This window comes from Dreissena polymorpha, chromosome 5, assembly GCF_020536995.1.
Source record: "Dreissena polymorpha isolate Duluth1 chromosome 5, UMN_Dpol_1.0, whole genome shotgun sequence".
Taxonomy (NCBI): Eukaryota; Metazoa; Mollusca; class Bivalvia; order Myida; family Dreissenidae; genus Dreissena; species Dreissena polymorpha.
The window spans coordinates 113,619,645-113,647,182 of NC_068359.1; the positions used below are offsets into that span (position 1 = coordinate 113,619,645).

The 27,538-nt window shown below is 35.6% G+C and overlaps 2 protein-coding genes across 4 annotated transcripts in view; one reads left to right on the top strand and one right to left on the bottom strand.

Annotated features, from left to right (window-relative positions):
* LOC127881524 (guanine nucleotide-binding protein-like 3 homolog) overlaps nt 1–13,768 on the bottom strand; it is a 33,873-nt gene extending 20,105 nt beyond the window's left edge. Inside the window, exons 1-2 of one of the 2 annotated variants that reach the window (XM_052429439.1) lie at nt 13,665–13,768; nt 308–360 (exon numbers count right to left, since the gene is read on the bottom strand). In XM_052429439.1, the coding sequence (XP_052285399.1) occupies nt 308–360; nt 13,665–13,677 (66 nt within the window). In that variant the 5' untranslated portion in view covers nt 13,678–13,768. Of the gene's footprint in view, nt 1–307; nt 361–3,407; nt 3,512–13,664 lie in introns of those variants that run through there. The other variant, XM_052429437.1, reaches the window with a different exon arrangement.
* The window catches only part of LOC127881525 (ragulator complex protein LAMTOR5-like), a 38,568-nt gene continuing 14,522 nt past the window's right edge, over nt 3,493–27,538 (top strand). The window contains exon 1 of one of the 2 annotated variants that reach the window (XM_052429440.1): nt 3,493–3,583. In XM_052429440.1, coding sequence (XP_052285400.1) covers nt 3,549–3,583 — 35 coding nt within the window. In that variant the 5' untranslated portion in view covers nt 3,493–3,548. Of the gene's footprint in view, nt 3,584–13,749; nt 13,841–27,538 lie in introns of those variants that run through there. The other variant, XM_052429441.1, reaches the window with a different exon arrangement.

The window sequence follows — 27,538 nt, forward strand, 5'->3', positions numbered from 1 at the left end:
GTTTGTCGATGCATCGAACCAAATCGTTACAGCTCTATACACTATTAGCACTAGAACCTTGAAACTTACACGCATTATAGCTATGAGCATATGTGCGACAGTGCACTTTTTGGAATTTTTACCCCATTACCAACCCTGGGGCGCCCCTGGGTAAAACATGCGGCGTGGAGATACGCATTACATTTTATATTTTATTATGTATGAAATCAGAAATCAATGAATCAACTTGTCCGCGCTTAAAATTTACAAAATAATTTTTCCAAGAATATAAATGGTCTTGCACATTATTTTGCCCTATGTTTCCTACCTTTTTCACAATCTTAGCTCTCAATTTTGTTGACTGCCTATGACTCTTTTTGCCTGAAATGGAACAAATAAATCATGTATCCAAAGGTTATCACATAAATGTTTTTCAAATATTCTTATAGAGACAATTCAAATAAACATAATTATTTAATATTTATATTTAAGTTGTATATTCATATTTGTTTTTGCTAAACAGAGTCGGGCTTGAGGTGAAGTCGGAAGGGTGGAATATTCTCTAGACTGAATCACTGATTTTTACTACGTAAATAGCGTGCATTATGCAATGACAAACCTTAAAACGGACATTTAAATAAACACCAATTTAAACTTATTAACAAAATGTATTTATGAAAATCTTTTTAAATTCACATTAAATATTTTATGCAGTCACCAGTATTAATTGTGATCAAAATCAATGTGTGTTCTGATCTCTGGGAACAATGAAAGCAATCTTATGTTTGAGCTCAATGTCTTTAAAATAAAAATAAGGTCAACAATGTCACAGTGTCCCACTAAAGCCAATTTACCCCTGGATCCGTTGATCAAGATTTTTTCACATGGAATATGACTTTAGGTCTTTTGACCTTACCAAGACAATTGATCTGCCGAAATATACGCTGTTGTTTCTTCCCTTCCCCATTTAAAATAGTTTTTTTTTAATTATTTTTCCATCTCTGAGATTTTGTGAGATCTGTCATTTATTCAATAATCTTCATTTTTGCTTCACAAAGGCGCCATTTGCAAACGAATCAGCAAAGAAATATGACAAATATTTTAAAAGACCAATTTTAATTGGAAGATTGTGAAACGACAGCCAATGACATCGCTCATTTAAAAAAAGCTAAGGCAAAAGCTACAGGTGTAAAATGCGGAGAGGATTTTTCGTATCGCTAAAGAAATACGCCTGCTGAATTGGTTGTACCCCCTCCGCAATTTTTTACCAATTAACCCAATCGCTGAAATGACCTCTGGACAAACCTGTCCGTGGAAATCTGTGGCTAGCGGAAAAATCACACCTCTGCTAAACCTGTAGTACTCCTAAATACGACTATGTTTCCAGATATATATAACTGTTGAATGATATTAAAATTTAATGAAAACATAATGGAAGCATTGATTATACTATTTACATGAAACTTATCAAAATGTACCTTCTTTATTTAGCATTAAGTCAAATGAGTTATAATGATTTAGAAAAAAAACAACACATTTTCGTATTGATATTTCTTTGGAGAATTGTCTGCAAATCATGTTGTTTTGTATTTTGAAAACCATAAGGATTAGCGAAAGAAGAAACCACTCTCAACAATACTCAGTGATTGACCTATTTAAATGGATATGGCAAGAAGCGACTGTGAATATAAATAAGCCCCAATGGTTAATGAAGTTTGATACTCTTTTGTAAGACACAGTCTTTATGAAAAATTGTGAACTATGGATACCATGGTCAAATATTGCAAAATTGAAACCAGCACCAAAACAAAAGACCGTCAGTGTCATTCACAGACACTTGGATAAAAAAGATGAACATTCAGCAAATTAAAAGCACAGCAGCCTTAAAATACATGTAGTCAATCAGCTCACAAAATACAACCCAATTTCTTCTAATGCAGCATGTTAACAGAATTATTAAATAATACTTTCAACTATACCATCACTCAACAAAATATATTCTACTTCTGGCTACCACAACTTTAAATATCACTTTAATTTTTGACTTGCGCCACTTTCAATACTATGTAAACGGTACACTGAACTTTCTTTAGCTAAATATATTCTAACCAGCTCTTTCCACAGGATTTTTGTCAGGCGCCCCGGGGCTGATAGGGGAGGGGTGTCCCATCCCGAAGTTGATAAAAAAAAAAATTAACGTGTCAATTCACGTTCTGTGGTGCGTTATAACTCAAAGAAAAACAGCGTCAAAAGACATCATTTGGTGCGCTATGACTTCAAGAAAATCCCCCAGTCATTAAATTTTTTTTTATATATTTTTTTATATTGTTTAATTGTTTTAAAACTTTCCCGCACAGATAGTAAAATCCGGACTCAAACGATTCCCCAATACATCAGTTTCAACCCGACTCTATTACTGTATACTTACTACTTTTCAAGTTTCTATTTATAACCAGATAATCCCGTTTATTCCGTATTTGTAAATCACTTTCTGGTAAATATTTACGATAAAAGCTTTCAATTATTTATTTAACACAAACCTTGCCATTTTTCTATAGTATCAAATAAATTTTAAGTGACTATTTATAGATTTGATGAAATATTGCCTCTGAACATGTGTCAATCCCCTGACGTGTTGTGTGCTTGTTAAAACGCTCAATACATGCACAATACACATGACATGACGTTGTACATGCTGCATAATTTTCGCCCTCTTTTTAATAAAAAAAAAAGATTTGACACAAAGTAAATTTGCACTGCTAAATTTGAAGCAAGAATATTTTAACGTTACGTAACATTTACATTTTGCAGTGTGTGTCCGATTAAAAACGCGTTAACATTGACTTACGGAATGGGTTTCGGATTAAATTCCATCTATTCCCATTTGAGATTTCAACAAATATTAACAGTTGCGTTATGAATTCAACGATAATTTGTTTAAACACTTTACGAGTCGAATACATGTTTTGACGGAATTATGCATGAAATTCACGTTGTCCACGAAGATTACGGCCGGTTGCCATCATCAGTCTTCTAAGTATCGATTATCGGACGAAACATTTACAAGTGTGCGTAATTAATTCAATGAAAATGTGTTAAAGCGCATTGCTTGTCGAATAAATGTCAGAAAAACGAGGTGAATCAGTTCTATAAATGGACGTGATGAAATATACACGTACTGGAATAAAATTGTTATCGCATAATTGTAACCGGGAGTTATTTGCACTGTCAGGGTTTTCCACAGGCCATTTTTCGAATTTCGAACTCCATATTTACAGGGACACATGATTGACATTTGGATGAGTAATCGCGAAAATAAGTAACAAACCGTATTAAAAACGGTTATAGACCATTAGTACTTAGATATTATTTTGTATACGGAAAAGTTTCTTAAGTTTTAAATCAGAAGAATATATTTGATTACTTACGTATTTTAACCATTTTGAAAGGAGAAAAATCTACTTGTGTACACCACGTTGGTTTCAAGCGGAAGTTTACAATAATGAAAAATAAATTTGTTGTAATATGTGGATGGAGTCATCTGATTCACAACAACAACAATTTAAAGAATGGAAAGAAATTTGGAAAAGCATTTAGAAGACACGTAATTTATTGTTATCAATACATTTATATTATCAGGGGACAAAAACTTTTCTTAACTGCACTAAAATTTTCACTCGTCCTACAAACACATGCACTCGTCCTTCAAATATTTTTGAAATAAAGATTGCAAAGGGCTGATAATGAATATCCTCGAAGGCCCGAATTCCGTGGGGGTCCGAATTCCAGTGACATTTGTTTTTGTCTCGTATCGCGAGAGTTAAGATGACGACACGCACGCACAGTTCGGTTAATATTGACAGATACCAACGCAACTGTCACCTACGAAAAGACGCTCGAAAGCAGACCAAAACAGGTAACACTTGTAAAATGTTTCTCACACCTTAATTTGTATGTTTTCTACTATTCCTAATTCATGGCCACCTTTAAGCCCCTTTATTTGGTCCCAAACTCGCTTTTAAACATGTGACAGTCTGTTTGCATTGTCGGCTGGAGTTGACTCGTATAAGTAGACCGGAAGTTTTCGTTTTTTCAATTAGGCCAACCTATTTTTTCTATTGACCTTATCGCGATGACGTCACAAAAGGGGCAGTCCCTTAGCGACGGTGAAAACAATGCCCTAGATACGGTCGATTTACTACGCTGATTGAGCACCTCTGCTGATATTTCGTCAATTGCATTCCTATTGGGAAGTCGATAGGTAATTAAATGTCCTGTAATTGGTGTTTAAAATGTCTTTTGACTATTATGAAGGGTTAGATTGCACTTCGAAAGCCCGATATGATCAGAAAATAAAACTAATTGGACTTAATGAATGTCCGTACAAATTGCAAGCTGGATGTTGGAAAAATGACCCGACCAAGTGGGCGACGATCGAGTACGGCGACATTCATGATTAACTTTCTCACTGAGACACCGGGTAAATTCGTTTATTCTGTAATAATGGGAGTATCCTTGTAGATGTTGATGTAATGAGTATTGTCGTTCTTTTCAGGGTTCATTCGTCTTCGAACATTATAATTATATTTCTACTATGTCAATTTATCATGCTAATGTGAAGCTGTAAAATACGTAGGGACATCTGGTACATGACTTACTGAAAGCCTTAGTTGTGTTCATTGTAATGAGTACGAGTGACAAATATTAAAATTAACACACATATATCTGTATAAATATTTGTTTTTCAAACATTATTTACCCCCGTTGCTGTCAAACGTAATTTCTTTTTTATGATGTCGATCGTTTATTGTCGTAACATTAAATCTTAATACGGAATGACGTCTTTTTAATTAACTGATACACGCTAAATACATTACTTTTTTTTACGTAAATTTTATAATTATTAAATACTTTAATAAATTAATCGGGCTTGTATCTTTAGGGTGTAAATTTCAAATTGGACATGATTTTATATTTGACCATATGTCACATATCTAATTTAAGCAACTGTTAAGTACATCGGCGTTAATTATTCATCCAAATGACTGCTTAATACTACCAGAAAAGAGGAGACATGGTGGCATCTATCGTATTAAATGACACTGTCTGGACCACCCAGTGTGGTTTATGACACCTTCTTGTCAGTTAAGTTTGGACAATATTTGATCAAAGCGAGATAATCGGATTATGCAAAACAAAGGGGCAATTAAACACCAGAATACAAAAGCTTACACGATTTTAAGACTGATGCAAAGAATCAAATGAAAAATATTGCATTTAATTTAACAAAAATGTTTATTTAAGGTGTCAACGTGTTTTATAAAGCAACTGTATATTCAATTATTTCGGCATTAAAAATTTGGCTTAAATGACTGCTCAGTATAATAAGAGATGACATAGAGGTATCATAAATTATGTTTAATGACCACATGTGGTTTATGCAGAGCCCCAAGTATAGGTCCCCAGCTGGCTTTATGACACCGTGTTTTCTTCGTCTGGACAGTATCCCATCATAACAAGATAATCGGTTTGTGATGAAGAAAGGGGCATTCAAATGCCTAACATGCGGAAACAAAGTGTTGAAATTGGTGTGCAATTAAATAAAAACAATAACATTTATCATGAGAATTTATTTGATACGTAACAAGGTAATAAGGTAACAAATATAGAGGTTCAAATCAGCTATACTATATGTTGCATATATTAAAAATTTATTGGTTGTTTGTTTTCATCCTTATTTGTGTTCGTTCATTAAATTAAATTTATTATGAAAGAATTTCTATTTCTGGGTATTTTTATTCTAAAAAATGGCCGCGAAGATGTGCTTTAACTTAAGAAAATTGCGAGCAGTGTTAACTATTTCAATGCAAATAAAATGGCGACAGCGCTTTTGTTTTCACCGTCGTCAAGGGGCATGTAACTCTAACTGACGCAAGTGCCCGGATGTTGCGATAAGGTCAATTAGGTTGCTGGTCATATCCCTTAGACTACTTTTTCATATTTTTCAATCATATGCAATTAATTGCTGAATGGTCCCTATCACTTTCTCTGCTTTTACAATTTCTAATTCAGGCAAAGCAAAAACATTTGAAGAGGAGGGTCCAGAAAAACGGGCTCTACTCACCTACTGCCCTGATAAATGCCAACATGCTTGTTAATGATGCGGGATTTTCTGTTAGAAAAGCAGCTGCCTGCTGTAATGTTCCAGAATCAACTCTTAGAGACAGATTATTAGGACATGTTAACATTGATACCGTCGCTGCTGGTATTGGAGGTTTTTGTGTGACGTCACAAGAGGGGTTTTCCGTTACTAAAAATAGATTGGCCGTCAACTTCTCGATCACGGCCAATTACATTGTATCAGAGTAAAGGTCGTCCGAAGACTTAATACTTACAATTTCATAAAACAAAACTATAAATACTCGTATTCTTTTTTAAGTAAGACTTTAATAAATGATATTTCAAAAATTATAAAACATACAATAATTTGAATATTATTATAAGTGGTGTGGATGCGATAGTGTTATTTTTCATCAGAGATTGAAATTTAGTGTAAGGGGTGTATTGAATCAGTTATAAAACAAAGCCCTTAAATAGCTCAATACATTTCAATCTTGAAATTTAGTTTTTAATTTTCTTTTACATTGAATGAATTTTCGTTTCGTTTACATTGAATGAAAATATTAATAAATTTAAGCATTCCAATTGAAAAAACACCTGAATTTATATGGTGCAAATTGAACTGTTTTTACATGTACATGTAAATTGAAAACTCTTCTCTAGTGATAATGAGCGATACAAATCTAGCATTTTATGATACCATAAATCTTCACATTTAATTTATTTTACGCAAGTATTTTATATCCGTATAATGACCAAACGTGATTGCATGTTTTCATGATGATGTTTCGAACACTGCAGTAACGCACGATCTTAAAACATTATAGCAGAGTTTACATTAGCAGGTACCCGTTAAATACGTTAATGGTGTAGCAGTAAATTTGTAAAATATTTTACATGTATAGTTATTAAACACTATTGTTATGTTTAAACTGGCTAATATATATACTTAATAGTTCCTAGCAGTTAATCCATTTCAAACAAATTTCTATTTTCAAATATTTTATTAAAGCAACTGTTAAGTTTTTGACTTAATATGCCAAGAGATGACATGAAGGTATCATAAATTGTGTTTAATGACCAAACACATGTGGTTTATGCAGAGACCCCATACAGAGTCATACAAGTATAGGGGCTCTAGGAGAAGTGCCCCCCCCGGAGAACTGCCCCCCCAAAGATTTTTCACTGGGCGGAGAACTGCCCCCTCACTGTTTTTTATAGGGCGGAGAACTGCCCCCCTGCCGATTAATAAGGGGCGGAGAACTGCCCCCCTGTCAGAATTGATGACCCGGAGAAGTGCCCCCTAATTAAAGAAATTTCGCGGCGATATATAAAGCGAGTATTATAATGACAATAACGCCAGTAACTTTCTTGCTATTATGTCTGGAAATTGAGTGAAATTTCAAAAGTAATATAAAGTTGTACAAGTAATAAAAGTTATAAAACGGCAAAAAAAACCTGCCTCGGCATGGACGTCGCCATCTTGATAATCACGTGATTTTCGTCTTATGTGAACAAAAAAAACAAATCACTTTTTGCTAATAAAAAGTTTTCTCGGCTGAATTATTTGATATTTTCCCCGTAAGTAAAACAAACAATTAGCATGCAATTTAATCCATCCTTATGCAAGCTGAAAACAATAATTTATTTGTTTGTTTTCGCCAATTACGGATTTGGACGGTTCAATATAATAAACCCGTATGCGGCTTTATTCAAAGCTAACAAGTTCTTAACAATACAGGTCGGTCCGGTCTACCAATTAAAAGATTAAAGGGATCTTTTCACGCTTTGGTAAATTGACAAAATTGAAAAAAGTTGTTTCAGATTCGCAAATTTTCGTTTTAGTTATGATATTTGTGAGGAAACAGTAATACTGAACATTTACCATGGTCTAATATAGCCATTATATGCATCTTTTGACGATTTTAAAACCTAAAAATTATAAAGCGTTGCAACGCGAAACGATTGAATAATTTGGAGAGTTCTGTTTTTGTCGTTAAATTTTGTGAAACTACGAAGATTGCTTATATAATGTATAAAATACGTCAACTCTGTGTACTCGGCGGAATAGCTCAGTAGGTTAAACGTTTTTACTTCAGGACTCTGGCAGGACTCCAGGGGTCACTGGTTCGAAACCTGGACCGGGCAATGATCTTTTCCTTTTTTAAATTTTATTCTTGATTTTTTACTGGAGCTGTTACGATCCAATGTTTACATTTATCGATATAAAGCATTTAATGAATAAGTTAAAAAATGACAAAATCTGTGAAAAGGCCCCTTTAAAAGATCGCGGTGCTTATCGTTAACGGTAACAAGTTCTCTGCCTGCCTTATTAGCTGCTAATTAAAGCAACTGTTACCGATTTTGTTTGTTTGGCATGTCGACATGATCTGCTCAAAATGCAAACTGTTGCCGTAATATGTGTAATGTGTGTATTTATGTATGCCATTTTGTATGACACATGAATTAACTAAACAACATAAATAAATTGATTATAAATTCGACTTCACTCTAATTTTTTCTTCAAGTCAGCTAAATTAATGCCTTTGCTTTGCCTATTAATTTCCTTTTTTATACGTAAATTTACGTTTTTTTTCCATGGGTCAATACTATCTTTATAATGAAAATTAATTCCGATGTAACTTTTCCTCCATAAGTACTGAGTTGCACGTCTATATTTAGTTGCGACACTTGGCCAGTATTAACACGCACGCGTTTCCTGTGTGGATCTCGACTATGTTTCGCGCTCTTATTAAAACACGACTTTTGCATGGCATTCATGTATAGTGAGTGGTGCAGATGCGCACTAAGGGCCTTAAACAGTATTATCACATGCCTCTAGACAATTTGTGTTATTCAGTTCGATAAATGGTAATATACTTGTACTGAAATTCAATTGTTACCGGATAAAATGTGTACGGCGATAACGTAAAATTACCCGTAAGTATTGTTTTCACTACGTAACTAATAACTAATATGACACCGGGGGGCAGTTCTCCGCCCCTACAGATTTGATGGGGGCGGGGGCAGATATCCGCCTACTAAATTCTGACAGGGGGGCAGTTCTCCGCCCCTACCGATTTGATGGGGGGGGCACCTCTCCGCCACCTTTAAAATAAGGGGGCAGTTCTCCGGGGGGCAGTTCTCCGGGGGGGGGGGGCGCTTCTCCGGATACCAAGTATAGGTCCCTGGGTTTATAACACACTGTTTTCATAGTAATTGTCTGGACCACAGGTGGTTAGCGTGTGGCTATGATATTAATTAGTGAAAACATCATTTTGAATGATAAATAATCATATTATAACGAAAAATTAACTTTTCTGAAAAAAATATTTCACTATCAAATATATATATAACAAGGTATGCAACTCAAAATCAGCCCAAAACGGGGTGCATCGCTTTGAACAGCCATATCTTCATCAATTTTGCAGCGATTTTCACGATCTCGGTCTTATTCAACGCAGAAATGAATTTCCTTTCTGGAAATGTATATGTCTTGCAATATTTTTACAAATGCTGGGTCAACTTTTAAGAAATAACACGATACACAACACGCATGACCCAGTTGACAGTGATCATGTATTCTTTATGAATGAAACTCCAGTTGTAAAGACACACCTCCGCATTGGACCAATGAAATCACTCGTATGTTTAAAATGTCAGTTAGTTGAAATGTATGTAAACAAAGGTTTCAAACGGCGCTGGACAGTTAGTCTTGATGCAGAATGTAACGACAAGAACGGTAATAATGTTTTTTCATACGTTTTATTGAATTATGGTATCGAACTACATGAACTTTATAGGGAAGTTGCCCTTTACTCCGTGAAGATTTCAGTCTTAAAGACAGCATGATCACTGTCAACTGGGTCATGCGTGTTGTGTATCGTGTTATTTCTCAAAAGTTGACCCAGCATTTGTAAAAATATTGCAAGACATATACATTTCCAGAAAGGAAATTCATTTCTGCGTTGAAAAAGACGGAGATCGTGAAAATCGCTGCAAAATTGATGAAGATATGGCTGTTCAAAGCGATGCACCCCGTTTTGGGCTGATTTTGAGTTGCATACCTTGTTATATATATATTTGATAGTGAAATATTTTTTTTCAGAAAGTTAATTTTTCGTTATAATATGATTATTTATCATTCAAAATGATGTTTTCACTAATTAATAGCATAGCCACACGCTAACCACCTGTGGTCTGGACAGTATCAGATCATATCGAGATAATCAGTTTGTGATAAACAAAGGGGCAATTAAACACTGGGTTAAAAATGCTGAAACAAAGAGTGTCAAAACTGGTTAGAACAATTAAATAAAAGCATTTACATTTATCAAGAGGATTTAGTTAATCTGTAACAAGGCAAGTTTTTACAGACAAATAGGTTCAAAACAGTTTCTATATGTGGATTACATAAATAAATTCAATCAATTTGTTGTTTGTTTTCGTCCTTCTTTGTGTTCGTTCATTGGATTTACTTTAATCTGAAAGAATTTCAAGTTCTGAGTATTTTTTGTTCTTCAAAAGGGTCGCGAATAAGATTGTAACCTTATCACGAAGTGGTTCAATCGTTCATCACATGCAAACAATAGCAGAATGGCCGCAGTTTTGACGGCCAAAATTTGAGCATGCGCAAACGTGACGTCATTATCGGAATCCCCAAAACCTCCTATGACACCACTTTTTGTGATTGATGAGGAAGTTTTATTAGTTAACCACTTCAAGAAGATGGCAGACTTTGGCTATGGATACACAAGGCAAGAGTGTGTAGACATTGCCAGTGACTACGCCGTCCAGATAGGGAAAAGATCGAAAGACAAGCCGTTGACGATCAAATGGTTCCATGGGTTTATCAAGCGCTGGCCTAAACTCAAGGTTATTAAACCACAGAATTTAGAACATGCCAGGGCTAAGATGGCTTCTGCAGCTGTTGTTGAGAAATTCTTTGAGAGTTTGAAAGTTACACTTTCAAATCACGATTTACTTGATAAGCCCCACCTTATCTTCAATGTGGATGAGAAGGGAATAACTGTAGAGCATAAGGTACCGTTTGTTGTTGCTGCAGCAATCCACAGTACCTCTGCAGTTACATCAGGGAAAAGCAAAACTATAACAGTACTAGGATGTGGCAGCGCAGCTGGTCAAGCTATTCCACCTTATTTTGTTTTTCCAGGCAAGCCTTTGAGGCAGGGCCTGATGGAAGGGGCAACAGCTGGTGCAAATGGAACTGTGAGCGAAACAGGCTGGTCAAATGGTCTCATTTTCAGGGAGTACCTAGAAAATCATTTTCTAAAATAGTAGCCTGGTGGAACCTGTCAGAAGATTCTTTTGATTTTGGATGGGCACAAATCCCATGTCTCTGTTGGGTTGTACGAGTGGGCATTCCAGCATGGGATCATTATTTTCATTCTTCCGCCACATTGCAGTCATATTCTACAACCTATGGATGTAGGCTGTTATGGGCCTTTTCAGAGGTTGTATAATGCTGAATGCCACAAGCTAATGAGGCAAATTTCAGGAGCCATAACAAGATACAATGTCTGCCAGATAGCTTGTTATGTTTATATGAGGGCATTGTCTGCAGATAACCTACAATCTGCTTTTCGCAGGTCAGGTATCTATCCCTTGAATTACAAAGCAGTGCCAAGTGGGAAAAAAAATCCAGCTGAAGTTTTTTGTTGTGACACATCTCCTGATAATCAGCCGGCTGTTGAAGTTAAAATTCCTAGTATTCAGGCTGTTGAAGATTCAGTACCGGTACTTAACATGTTTGAAAAAAGGGAAAAAAACATAATCAAAATTAAAAGTGAAAACACTTCAAAAACAATAAAGACTATGAGTAAAATTGTTGCTGGAAAAGAAATTACAGGTGAAATCATTGGTAAAATGAACATAATACAAATCAAAAGCAAAAACCCTGCTCTACAAAACAAGTTTCGGTCGAAGGAAAGATGATGAAAACCCAAGCAAAAAAAGTAAAATCAGCACAAAGTGCATCTCCCAAGCCTGGTCCATCCCATGCTTACCTGAGATCTGACTCTGAAAGTCTGAGTAACAGTGACTGCGATGATTCTGAACTATGCTGTCATTGTGGAAAGTTTACCCCCGAAGAGGTATCCAGGAGCACGTCTTTGATATTTGTCAAATGGGGCCAATGTGATAAAATCATAGGAGACAAGGTTTGCAACCACTGGGCCCACTTAGCATTCTGCTCACCAGTAAGAGTTCTGAGAAATATATTCTAACCAGCTCTTTCCACAGGATTTTTGTCAGGCGCCCCGGGGCTGATAGGGGAGGGGTGTCCCATCCCGAAGTTGATAAAAAAAAAAATTAACGTGTCAATTCACGTTCTGTGGTGCGTTATAACTCAAAGAAAAACAGCGTCAAAAGACATCATTTGGTGCGCTATGACTTCAAGAAAATCCCCCAGTCATTAAATTTTTTTTTATATATTTTTTTATATTGTTTAATTGTTTTAAAACTTTCCCGCACAGATAGTAAAATCCGGACTCAAACGATTCCCCAATACATCAGTTTCAACCCGACTCTATTACTGTATACTTACTACTTTTCAAGTTTCTATTTATAACCAGATAATCCCGTTTATTCCGTATTTGTAAATCACTTTCTGGTAAATATTTACGATAAAAGCTTTCAATTATTTATTTAACACAAACCTTGCCATTTTTCTATAGTATCAAATAAATTTTAAGTGACTATTTATAGATTTGATGAAATATTGCCTCTGAACATGTGTCAATCCCCTGACGTGTTGTGTGCTTGTTAAAACGCTCAATACATGCACAATACACATGACATGACGTTGTACATGCTGCATAATTTTCGCCCTCTTTTTAATAAAAAAAAAAGATTTGACACAAAGTAAATTTGCACTGCTAAATTTGAAGCAAGAATATTTTAACGTTACGTAACATTTACATTTTGCAGTGTGTGTCCGATTAAAAACGCGTTAACATTGACTTACGGAATGGGTTTCGGATTAAATTCCATCTATTCCCATTTGAGATTTCAACAAATATTAACAGTTGCGTTATGAATTCAACGATAATTTGTTTAAACACTTTACGAGTCGAATACATGTTTTGACGGAATTATGCATGAAATTCACGTTGTCCACGAAGATTACGGCCGGTTGCCATCATCAGTCTTCTAAGTATCGATTATCGGACGAAACATTTACAAGTGTGCGTAATTAATTCAATGAAAATGTGTTAAAGCGCATTGCTTGTCGAATAAATGTCAGAAAAACGAGGTGAATCAGTTCTATAAATGGACGTGATGAAATATACACGTACTGGAATAAAATTGTTATCGCATAATTGTAACCGGGAGTTATTTGCACTGTCAGGGTTTTCCACAGGCCATTTTTCGAATTTCGAACTCCATATTTACAGGGACACATGATTGACATTTGGATGAGTAATCGCGAAAATAAGTAACAAACCGTATTAAAAACGGTTATAGACCATTAGTACTTAGATATTATTTTGTATACGGAAAAGTTTCTTAAGTTTTAAATCAGAAGAATATATTTGATTACTTACGTATTTTAACCATTTTGAAAGGAGAAAAATCTACTTGTGTACACCACGTTGGTTTCAAGCGGAAGTTTACAATAATGAAAAATAAATTTGTTGTAATATGTGGATGGAGTCATCTGATTCACAACAACAACAATTTAAAGAATGGAAAGAAATTTGGAAAAGCATTTAGAAGACACGTAATTTATTGTTATCAATACATTTATATTATCAGGGGACAAAAACTTTTCTTAACTGCACTAAAATTTTCACTCGTCCTACAAACACATGCACTCGTCCTTCAAATATTTTTGAAATAAAGATTGCAAAGGGCTGATAATGAATATCCTCGAAGGCCCGAATTCCGTGGGGGTCCGAATTCCAGTGACATTTGTTTTTGTCTCGTATCGCGAGAGTTAAGATGACGACACGCACGCACAGTTCGGTTAATATTGACAGATACCAACGCAACTGTCACCTACGAAAAGACGCTCGAAAGCAGACCAAAACAGGTAACACTTGTAAAATGTTTCTCACACCTTAATTTGTATGTTTTCTACTATTCCTAATTCATGGCCACCTTTAAGCCCCTTTATTTGGTCCCAAACTCGCTTTTAAACATGTGACAGTCCGTTTGCATTGTCGGCTGGAGTTGACTCGTATAAGTAGACCGGAAGTTTTCGTTTTTTCAATTAGGCCAACCTATTTTTTCTATTGACCTTATCGCGATGACGTCACAAAAGGGGCAGTCCCTTAGCGACGGTGAAAACAATGCCCTAGATACGGTCGATTTACTACGCTGATTGAGCACCTCTGCTGATATTTCGTCAATTGCATTCCTATTGGGAAGTCGATAGGTAATTAAATGTCCTGTAATTGGTGTTTAAAATGTCTTTTGACTATTATGAAGGGTTAGATTGCACTTCGAAAGCCCGATATGATCAGAAAATAAAACTAATTGGACTTAATGAATGTCCGTACAAATTGCAAGCTGGATGTTGGAAAAATGACCCGACCAAGTGGGCGACGATCGAGTACGGCGACATTCATGATTAACTTTCTCACTGAGACACCGGGTAAATTCGTTTATTCTGTAATAATGGGAGTATCCTTGTAGATGTTGATGTAATGAGTATTGTCGTTCTTTTCAGGGTTCATTCGTCTTCGAACATTATAATTATATTTCTACTATGTCAATTTATCATGCTAATGTGAAGCTGTAAAATACGTAGGGACATCTGGTACATGACTTACTGAAAGCCTTAGTTGTGTTCATTGTAATGAGTACGAGTGACAAATATTAAAATTAACACACATATATCTGTATAAATATTTGTTTTTCAAACATTATTTACCCCCGTTGCTGTCAAACGTAATTTCTTTTTTATGATGTCGATCGTTTATTGTCGTAACATTAAATCTTAATACGGAATGACGTCTTTTTAATTAACTGATACACGCTAAATACATTACTTTTTTTTACGTAAATTTTATAATTATTAAATACTTTAATAAATTAATCGGGCTTGTATCTTTAGGGTGTAAATTTCAAATTGGACATGATTTTATATTTGACCATATGTCACATATCTAATTTAAGCAACTGTTAAGTACATCGGCGTTAATTATTCATCCAAATGACTGCTTAATACTACCAGAAAAGAGGAGACATGGTGGCATCTATCGTATTAAATGACACTGTCTGGACCACCCAGTGTGGTTTATGACACCTTCTTGTCAGTTAAGTTTGGACAATATTTGATCAAAGCGAGATAATCGGATTATGCAAAACAAAGGGGCAATTAAACACCAGAATACAAAAGCTTACACGATTTTAAGACTGATGCAAAGAATCAAATGAAAAATATTGCATTTAATTTAACAAAAATGTTTATTTAAGGTGTCAACGTGTTTTATAAAGCAACTGTATATTCAATTATTTCGGCATTAAAAATTTGGCTTAAATGACTGCTCAGTATAATAAGAGATGACATAGAGGTATCATAAATTATGTTTAATGACCACATGTGGTTTATGCAGAGCCCCAAGTATAGGTCCCCAGCTGGCTTTATGACACCGTGTTTTCTTCGTCTGGACAGTATCCCATCATAACAAGATAATCGGTTTGTGATGAAGAAAGGGGCATTCAAATGCCTAACATGCGGAAACAAAGTGTTGAAATTGGTGTGCAATTAAATAAAAACAATAACATTTATCATGAGAATTTATTTGATACGTAACAAGGTAATAAGGTAACAAATATAGAGGTTCAAATCAGCTATACTATATGTTGCATATATTAAAAATTTATTGGTTGTTTGTTTTCATCCTTATTTGTGTTCGTTCATTAAATTAAATTTATTATGAAAGAATTTCTATTTCTGGGTATTTTTATTCTAAAAAATGGCCGCGAAGATGTGCTTTAACTTAAGAAAATTGCGAGCAGTGTTAACTATTTCAATGCAAATAAAATGGCGACAGCGCTTTTGTTTTCACCGTCGTCAAGGGGCATGTAACTCTAACTGACGCAAGTGCCCGGATGTTGCGATAAGGTCAATTAGGTTGCTGGTCATATCCCTTAGACTACTTTTTCATATTTTTCAATCATATGCAATTAATTGCTGAATGGTCCCTATCACTTTCTCTGCTTTTACAATTTCTAATTCAGGCAAAGCAAAAACATTTGAAGAGGAGGGTCCAGAAAAACGGGCTCTACTCACCTACTGCCCTGATAAATGCCAACATGCTTGTTAATGATGCGGGATTTTCTGTTAGAAAAGCAGCTGCCTGCTGTAATGTTCCAGAATCAACTCTTAGAGACAGATTATTAGGACATGTTAACATTGATACCGTCGCTGCTGGTATTGGAGGTTTTTGTGTGACGTCACAAGAGGGGTTTTCCGTTACTAAAAATAGATTGGCCGTCAACTTCTCGATCACGGCCAATTACATTGTATCAGAGTAAAGGTCGTCCGAAGACTTAATACTTACAATTTCATAAAACAAAACTATAAATACTCGTATTCTTTTTTAAGTAAGACTTTAATAAATGATATTTCAAAAATTATAAAACATACAATAATTTGAATATTATTATAAGTGGTGTGGATGCGATAGTGTTATTTTTCATCAGAGATTGAAATTTAGTGTAAGGGGTGTATTGAATCAGTTATAAAACAAAGCCCTTAAATAGCTCAATACATTTCAATCTTGAAATTTAGTTTTTAATTTTCTTTTACATTGAATGAATTTTCGTTTCGTTTACATTGAATGAAAATATTAATAAATTTAAGCATTCCAATTGAAAAAACACCTGAATTTATATGGTGCAAATTGAACTGTTTTTACATGTACATGTAAATTGAAAACTCTTCTCTAGTGATAATGAGCGATACAAATCTAGCATTTTATGATACCATAAATCTTCACATTTAATTTATTTTACGCAAGTATTTTATATCCGTATAATGACCAAACGTGATTGCATGTTTTCATGATGATGTTTCGAACACTGCAGTAACGCACGATCTTAAAACATTATAGCAGAGTTTACATTAGCAGGTACCCGTTAAATACGTTAATGGTGTAGCAGTAAATTTGTAAAATATTTTACATGTATAGTTATTAAACACTATTGTTATGTTTAAACTGGCTAATATATATACTTAATAGTTCCTAGCAGTTAATCCATTTCAAACAAATTTCTATTTTCAAATATTTTATTAAAGCAACTGTTAAGTTTTTGACTTAATATGCCAAGAGATGACATGAAGGTATCATAAATTGTGTTTAATGACCAAACACATGTGGTTTATGCAGAGACCCCATACAGAGTCATACAAGTATAGGGGCTCTAGGAGAAGTGCCCCCCCCCGGAGAACTGCCCCCCCAAAGATTTTTCACTGGGCGGAGAACTGCCCCCTCACTGTTTTTTATAGGGCGGAGAACTGCCCCCCTGCCGATTAATAAGGGGCGGAGAACTGCCCCCCTGTCAGAATTGATGACCCGGAGAAGTGCCCCCTAATTAAAGAAATTTCGCGGCGATATATAAAGCGAGTATTATAATGACAATAACGCCAGTAACTTTCTTGCTATTATGTCTGGAAATTGAGTGAAATTTCAAAAGTAATATAAAGTTGTACAAGTAATAAAAGTTATAAAACGGCAAAAAAAACCTGCCTCGGCATGGACGTCGCCATCTTGATAATCACGTGATTTTCGTCTTATGTGAACAAAAAAAACAAATCACTTTTTGCTAATAAAAAGTTTTCTCGGCTGAATTATTTGATATTTTCCCCGTAAGTAAAACAAACAATTAGCATGCAATTTAATCCATCCTTATGCAAGCTGAAAACAATAATTTATTTGTTTGTTTTCGCCAATTACGGATTTGGACGGTTCAATATAATAAACCCGTATGCGGCTTTATTCAAAGCTAACAAGTTCTTAACAATACAGGTCGGTCCGGTCTACCAATTAAAAGATTAAAGGGATCTTTTCACGCTTTGGTAAATTGACAAAATTGAAAAAAGTTGTTTCAGATTCGCAAATTTTCGTTTTAGTTATGATATTTGTGAGGAAACAGTAATACTGAACATTTACCATGGTCTAATATAGCCATTATATGCATCTTTTGACGATTTTAAAACCTAAAAATTATAAAGCGTTGCAACGCGAAACGATTGAATAATTTGGAGAGTTCTGTTTTTGTCGTTAAATTTTGTGAAACTACGAAGATTGCTTATATAATGTATAAAATACGTCAACTCTGTGTACTCGGCGGAATAGCTCAGTAGGTTAAACGTTTTTACTTCAGGACTCTGGCAGGACTCCAGGGGTCACTGGTTCGAAACCTGGACCGGGCAATGATCTTTTCCTTTTTTAAATTTTATTCTTGATTTTTTACTGGAGCTGTTACGATCCAATGTTTACATTTATCGATATAAAGCATTTAATGAATAAGTTAAAAAATGACAAAATCTGTGAAAAGGCCCCTTTAAAAGATCGCGGTGCTTATCGTTAACGGTAACAAGTTCTCTGCCTGCCTTATTAGCTGCTAATTAAAGCAACTGTTACCGATTTTGTTTGTTTGGCATGTCGACATGATCTGCTCAAAATGCAAACTGTTGCCGTAATATGTGTAATGTGTGTATTTATGTATGCCATTTTGTATGACACATGAATTAACTAAACAACATAAATAAATTGATTATAAATTCGACTTCACTCTAATTTTTTCTTCAAGTCAGCTAAATTAATGCCTTTGCTTTGCCTATTAATTTCCTTTTTTATACGTAAATTTACGTTTTTTTTCCATGGGTCAATACTATCTTTATAATGAAAATTAATTCCGATGTAACTTTTCCTCCATAAGTACTGAGTTGCACGTCTATATTTAGTTGCGACACTTGGCCAGTATTAACACGCACGCGTTTCCTGTGTGGATCTCGACTATGTTTCGCGCTCTTATTAAAACACGACTTTTGCATGGCATTCATGTATAGTGAGTGGTGCAGATGCGCACTAAGGGCCTTAAACAGTATTATCACATGCCTCTAGACAATTTGTGTTATTCAGTTCGATAAATGGTAATATACTTGTACTGAAATTCAATTGTTACCGGATAAAATGTGTACGGCGATAACGTAAAATTACCCGTAAGTATTGTTTTCACTACGTAACTAATAACTAATATGACACCGGGGGGCAGTTCTCCGCCCCTACAGATTTGATGGGGGCGGGGGCAGATATCCGCCTACTAAATTCTGACAGGGGGGCAGTTCTCCGCCCCTACCGATTTGATGGGGGGGGGGCACCTCTCCGCCACCTTTAAAATAAGGGGGCAGTTCTCCGGGGGGCAGTTCTCCGGGGGGGGGGGGCGCTTCTCCGGATACCAAGTATAGGTCCCTGGGTTTATAACACACTGTTTTCATAGTAATTGTCTGGACCACAGGTGGTTAGCGTGTGGCTATGATATTAATTAGTGAAAACATCATTTTGAATGATAAATAATCATATTATAACGAAAAATTAACTTTTCTGAAAAAAATATTTCACTATCAAATATATATATAACAAGGTATGCAACTCAAAATCAGCCCAAAACGGGGTGCATCGCTTTGAACAGCCATATCTTCATCAATTTTGCAGCGATTTTCACGATCTCGGTCTTATTCAACGCAGAAATGAATTTCCTTTCTGGAAATGTATATGTCTTGCAATATTTTTACAAATGCTGGGTCAACTTTTAAGAAATAACACGATACACAACACGCATGACCCAGTTGACAGTGATCATGTATTCTTTATGAATGAAACTCCAGTTGTAAAGACACACCTCCGCATTGGACCAATGAAATCACTCGTATGTTTAAAATGTCAGTTAGTTGAAATGTATGTAAACAAAGGTTTCAAACGGCGCTGGACAGTTAGTCTTGATGCAGAATGTAACGACAAGAACGGTAATAATGTTTTTTCATACGTTTTATTGAATTATGGTATCGAACTACATGAACTTTATAGGGAAGTTGCCCTTTACTCCGTGAAGATTTCAGTCTTAAAGACAGCATGATCACTGTCAACTGGGTCATGCGTGTTGTGTATCGTGTTATTTCTCAAAAGTTGACCCAGCATTTGTAAAAATATTGCAAGACATATACATTTCCAGAAAGGAAATTCATTTCTGCGTTGAAAAAGACGGAGATCGTGAAAATCGCTGCAAAATTGATGAAGATATGGCTGTTCAAAGCGATGCACCCCGTTTTGGGCTGATTTTGAGTTGCATACCTTGTTATATATATATTTGATAGTGAAATATTTTTTTTCAGAAAGTTAATTTTTCGTTATAATATGATTATTTATCATTCAAAATGATGTTTTCACTAATTAATAGCATAGCCACACGCTAACCACCTGTGGTCTGGACAGTATCAGATCATATCGAGATAATCAGTTTGTGATAAACAAAGGGGCAATTAAACACTGGGTTAAAAATGCTGAAACAAAGAGTGTCAAAACTGGTTAGAACAATTAAATAAAAGCATTTACATTTATCAAGAGGATTTAGTTAATCTGTAACAAGGCAAGTTTTTACAGACAAATAGGTTCAAAACAGTTTCTATATGTGGATTACATAAATAAATTCAATCAATTTGTTGTTTGTTTTCGTCCTTCTTTGTGTTCGTTCATTGGATTTACTTTAATCTGAAAGAATTTCAAGTTCTGAGTATTTTTTGTTCTTCAAAAGGGTCGCGAATAAGATTGTAACCTTATCACGAAGTGGTTCAATCGTTCATCACATGCAAACAATAGCAGAATGGCCGCAGTTTTGACGGCCAAAATTTGAGCATGCGCAAACGTGACGTCATTATCGGAATCCCCAAAACCTCCTATGACACCACTTTTTGTGATTGATGAGGAAGTTTTATTAGTTAACCACTTCAAGAAGATGGCAGACTTTGGCTATGGATACACAAGGCAAGAGTGTGTAGACATTGCCAGTGACTACGCCGTCCAGATAGGGAAAAGATCGAAAGACAAGCCGTTGACGATCAAATGGTTCCATGGGTTTATCAAGCGCTGGCCTAAACTCAAGGTTATTAAACCACAGAATTTAGAACATGCCAGGGCTAAGATGGCTTCTGCAGCTGTTGTTGAGAAATTCTTTGAGAGTTTGAAAGTTACACTTTCAAATCACGATTTACTTGATAAGCCCCACCTTATCTTCAATGTGGATGAGAAGGGAATAACTGTAGAGCATAAGGTACCGTTTGTTGTTGCTGCAGCAATCCACAGTACCTCTGCAGTTACATCAGGGAAAAGCAAAACTATAACAGTACTAGGATGTGGCAGCGCAGCTGGTCAAGCTATTCCACCTTATTTTGTTTTTCCAGGCAAGCCTTTGAGGCAGGGCCTGATGGAAGGGGCAACAGCTGGTGCAAATGGAACTGTGAGCGAAACAGGCTGGTCAAATGGTCTCATTTTCAGGGAGTACCTAGAAAATCATTTTCTAAAATAGTAGCCTGGTGGAACCTGTCAGAAGATTCTTTTGATTTTGGATGGGCACAAATCCCATGTCTCTGTTGGGTTGTACGAGTGGGCATTCCAGCATGGGATCATTATTTTCATTCTTCCGCCACATTGCAGTCATATTCTACAACCTATGGATGTAGGCTGTTATGGGCCTTTTCAGAGGTTGTATAATGCTGAATGCCACAAGCTAATGAGGCAAATTTCAGGAGCCATAACAAGATACAATGTCTGCCAGATAGCTTGTTATGTTTATATGAGGGCATTGTCTGCAGATAACCTACAATCTGCTTTTCGCAGGTCAGGTATCTATCCCTTGAATTACAAAGCAGTGCCAAGTGGGAAAAAAAATCCAGCTGAAGTTTTTTGTTGTGACACATCTCCTGATAATCAGCCGGCTGTTGAAGTTAAAATTCCTAGTATTCAGGCTGTTGAAGATTCAGTACCGGTACTTAACATGTTTGAAAAAAGGGAAAAAAACATAATCAAAATTAAAAGTGAAAACACTTCAAAAACAATAAAGACTATGAGTAAAATTGTTGCTGGAAAAGAAATTACAGGTGAAATCATTGGTAAAATGAACATAATACAAATCAAAAGCAAAAACCCTGCTCTACAAAACAAGTTTCGGTCGAAGGAAAGATGATGAAAACCCAAGCAAAAAAAGTAAAATCAGCACAAAGTGCATCTCCCAAGCCTGGTCCATCCCATGCTTACCTGAGATCTGACTCTGAAAGTCTGAGTAACAGTGACTGCGATGATTCTGAACTATGCTGTCATTGTGGAAAGTTTACCCCCGAAGAGGTATCCAGGAGCACGTCTTTGATATTTGTCAAATGGGGCCAATGTGATAAAATCATAGGAGACAAGGTTTGCAACCACTGGGCCCACTTAGCATTCTGCTCACCAGTAAGAGTTCTGAGAAGGGGTGACAGTTTTCTCTGTCCTTGTTGTGATCATGAAGAATAAACTGCTGGCACATATGAATTGTAAATAAGTTAACCTATTTATGTGTTTGACTGTTAAAAGAGGTATTTTAAAAGAATATTTATAAGTTGGAGCTCTAAGGAGACACTTTACTCTGTTTGTGTTGTGATAAGGAAGAAAAACGAATGAAAATACAAATGCATAAACTAATTGTAAATAAGTTTATATATTTTTACTGTGATAATTTTTTTTAAAGAATATTTCCAAGTTAAAAAAAATATACAGAAAAACTAACAAATAGCAGTTGCTTGGCCTAAATACACCATTAGGTTTGAGTAATTTCCCTTTGAATGACGTCACCGGAATTAGGTACTCTCTAAAAAATGGCAGACAGCTTCGACCAGGGCTACTTTACGAAGCGGAATCTTATTTATTTAAGCACATATTTGGCAAATTCGGTTTGGTAAATGTAAATAGAGGATTTTTCCATCAAGGTAAAATGTACACAATTTTGTGTTGTGTTTGTTTACTTTCACTTTTTTTAAAGATCGATTCTTACCCCCACGGAATTTGGTCCTTCGAGGATATGACTACTAAAGTACTACAAGATTTGTATAGGTCCCTGCTTTGACAAAGAAAGATTATCAGTCAAACAGTGAGGGAAACAGGACACAAACGCTACAAAATAGTTTTTCATTCTCAATTTTCGCCCACGAATATTCATTAAACCATGCATTTTGGACGGTTTGGTCTTATTGTACATGTACACCAACTGCTGTGTTTTCCTTTTTTCTAATGCTCTCATGCTTTCCGTTTCGGACGTTTGAACATCGCCCCCTCCCCCTTTAATGAAGGCTCGTATATGTCAGACATTCTTTAGACGAAATTCAGACTGGTTTCAAACCGTACTTCACGGATAAATAATTCTTTATAAAATCAATACCTACAGTGAATGCTGTCGGATGGTTCCCTGTCGACATGGGCATGCAAAATTTACACCAAAAAGGCGCATCTGCTGTATGAAATTTACAATTACAATTTCCGTTTAATTCGCGTTCTCCTTTGTAAAGTACAGCAACATATTGAAAATTTATAAAAACTCGAAACATTTCAGTACAAATTCAATTAAAGGCATTAATTGTTACATTTTAACTGATACATGTAATTAATTGGTAATGGGACCATGCATAGGTGAGATTGACTGTAATGTCATAAGAGATGTTCAGTATCAATTTGAAGTAAATCGTTGTAGAAATGAAAAAATGACCAGGTGATGTAAAATAACCTAAAAAAAATGAGTTAAAATCTCTGAACCGGTCCCACCCCAACCCCCATAACTTTTGACCCAGGGGTCAGATCAAAATTCCAAATAGTGCACTGTTGCACATATGCTCATAGCTACCATGTGTGTAAGTTTCAAGTTTCTAGTCCTTATAGTGTAGGAGGAGATAGTGGCCAGGACGGACAGACAGAGGGCCGAGATAACCACATATTTTAAAATCTAATTTAATTAAACACCACCCTAAGTTCTAGGTCAAGGTCACAGGGGTCAAAAAATGTATGTGAATTGAAAAGTCTTGTCCAGATACACGTACCAAATATGAAAGCAATATCTGAAAGGACACAGACTTTATGAGCATTTTAGCTCACATTAATGCATTGCATTTCAACCCGCGAGGTTTTGGGGTCAATTCGTGGCCAGTGTGTGAAGTTCATAGTTAATATACAGGTCATCACCAGACTTCGCGGCTAGCAAAATAATCGTTATATACCGGTAATAAAAACGCTCTCCGTAAACCAGGTGACCTGGAATTTGCTTTAGACCAGAAATTTGTTAAATGAAGATATTCAGCAATAGAATTATGGTATGCCAATAATAGATTCTTAATGTGTTTTTAACAATACAATGATACATATTATTTTGGATTAATTTAACAATAATTATTCCACCATATTGACTAATTATATATTTATATGGTAAAAAAGCTTGTGAACACTCTAGAAGTCACATTTTTTGCCTAATCATCATGAAATTTTGTCAAAACATTAGTTATGTGGATGTCTCGGACGAGTTTGAAAATGGTCGTGATCAATATAAAAACATGGCCGCCAGGGAGTGGGGCAGTTTTCTTTATATGTATATAGTGGGAACATGTGAACAGTCTAGAAGTCACATTTTTTGCCTACTCTTCATGAAATTTGGACATATCTTGGAAGAGTTAAAAAATGGTTCAGGTCTGTTAAAAAACATGGCCGCCAAGGGGCCATTTGTTGTTCATTCTTCATGAAACTTGGTTAGAACATTTGTTCCATTGATATTTTGGGCTGCAAAGAACAGGTCATTTCTTTTTATCTCAGGTGAGCGACTTTGGGCCTTTCAGGCCCTCTTGTTTTGAATTGCAGTCACAGATTTCGAAACCTGAATGCGGACTCCAAGTTAAAAAATTTCATTCGCATGGAAAGGTGTTGTCCAGATACACATGCATACCAAATATGAAAGCAATATCTGAAGGGACAAAGTAGGTATGAGCCTTTTTCAAATTGTGGTCGCAGATTTCGAAACCTGAACGCTTCCTCAAGTTCAAGGTCACATAGGTCAAAAATTGTATGCGCATGGAAAGGTGTTGTCTAGATACACATGCATACCAAATATGAAAGCAATATCTGAAGGGACACAGTGGTTATGAGCCTTTTTCAAATCGTGGTCGCAGATTTCGAAACCTGAACGCTCCCTCAAGTTCAAGGTCACATAGGTCAAAAATTGTATGCGCATGGAAAGGTGTTGTCTAGATACACATGCATACCAAATATGAAAGCAATATCTGAAGGGACACAGTGGTTATGAGCCTTTTTCAAATCGTGGTCCCAGATTTCGAAACCTGAACGCTCCCTCAAGTTCAAGGTCACATAGGTCAAAAATTGTATGCGCATGGAAAGGTGTTGTCTAGATACACATGCATACCAAATATGAAAGCAATATCTGAAGGGACAAAGTGGTTATGAGCCTTTTTCAAATCGTGGTCCCAGATTTTGAAACCTGAACGCTGACCTCAAGTTCAAGGTCACAGGGGACCGGGTAAAAAATTGTATGCGCATGGAAAGGTGTGGTTTAGATACACATGCATACCAACTATGAAAGCAATATCTGAAGGGACACAGTAGTTATGAGCCTTTTTTGAATATAGGTCGCAGGAAAATCTCTGACTCTGCCCACCCTATACCCCATAACTTTTGACCCAGGGTTCAGCTCAAAATTCCAAATAGTGCACCGTCCCACATATGCTCATAGCTACTATGTGTGATAGTTTCATGGTTCTAGTGTTAATAGTGTAGGAGGAGATAAGTGGCCAGGACTGACGGAGGGACAGACAGACGGCAGAGATAACCACATAATCCCCACTTTTTCTCGGAAAAGCATGGGGATAAATACAGACATACATAAATAATGTTACATTTTACACAAGTTTATCTTTGTATATTTACAAAAGCTTACAAAAACCTTAATCTCTTATGAGCAATGACTGAACTAAATGATTCTGAATTAAAGTCCATTAACAATGATATATAAAACCAATGTGCCTATAACTGAATAATCAATTAATATCAACATGACTTAAACATATATTCGATACATATACTTTCTGTACAACAAGTTTCTTTTAAATGATTCAAAGATCAAATGATGATTACTTATCGATTACATAAAAAAAAGAGTGAGAGGGATTAGGGTAATACAATTATTATTTCTAGTTAATTTTTAACATCACTGTGTGTTTGTCTATTACAAAAAACAAGTATGAAACATTCTTCGCGAATCTTGTGCGCACAAGATACCAAATTGACCAATCAGATAAATGATAAGTTCACCTTTCTAAAATTAGAATCTCGCACAGCATGAACTTTTGTCATGAAAATTAAACATTTTAATCATATTAAAATTAGCCCATGTGTATTTTTTCATTTATCTAGTCCCACGACTTTCATTAATAGTTCAGTTTTCTGACTCTTTTTAGCTCACCTGAGCACAATGTGCTCATGGTGAGCTTTTGTGATTGCCTTTTGTCCGTCGTGCGTCGTCCGTCATGCGGCATCAACATTTGCCTTGTTAACACACAAAAGGCCCCATTTATTTTCCAATCTTCATGAAATTTGGTCAGAAGATTGGTCTCAATCATATCTTGGATGTGTTTGACAATGGTTACCTTTGCTTGAAAAACATGGCTGCCAAGGGGTGTGGCATTTTTAGCTCGACTATTATATATGAAATATATATAGTGGAGCTATCCTACTCACCCCAGCGTCGGAGTTCCGTTCCGTGCCATGCATGCCGTTATTGTGTAAATGTTAAATTTTTTGTACTACCCCAATTATTTTCATTGTCCCTTGACATATTGCTTTCATATTTTGCATACTTGTTTACCAACATGACCCCAACCTATAAACAAGTGCAGACAACTTTATTAAGCATTTTGTCATAATTATGGCCACTATTCCACGTAGAATATGCAGCAAATGTTAAAGTTTTCGTACTACCCCATTTATTTTCATTGTCCCTTGCGAATTGCTTTCATATTTTGCATACTTGTTTACCAACATCACCCCAACCTATAAATAAGAGCAGACAACTCAATCAAGCATTTTGTCATAATTATTGCCCCTTTTATACTTAGAATATGCTAATTTTTGATAAATCTATTTTAAAGTTTGCGTACTACCCCAAATATTTCCTATATTCTTTGACATATTGCTTATATATTTTGCACACTCGTTTACCAACATGACCCCAACCTATAAACAAGAGCAGACCACTGTATAAAGTATTTTGACATAATTATGGCCCCTTTTTCACTTAGATAATTGAACATTTTGCTTAAATTGCCATAACTTCTTTATTTATGATCACATTTTATTATAACTTTGACAAAACAACACTTACCTGAATA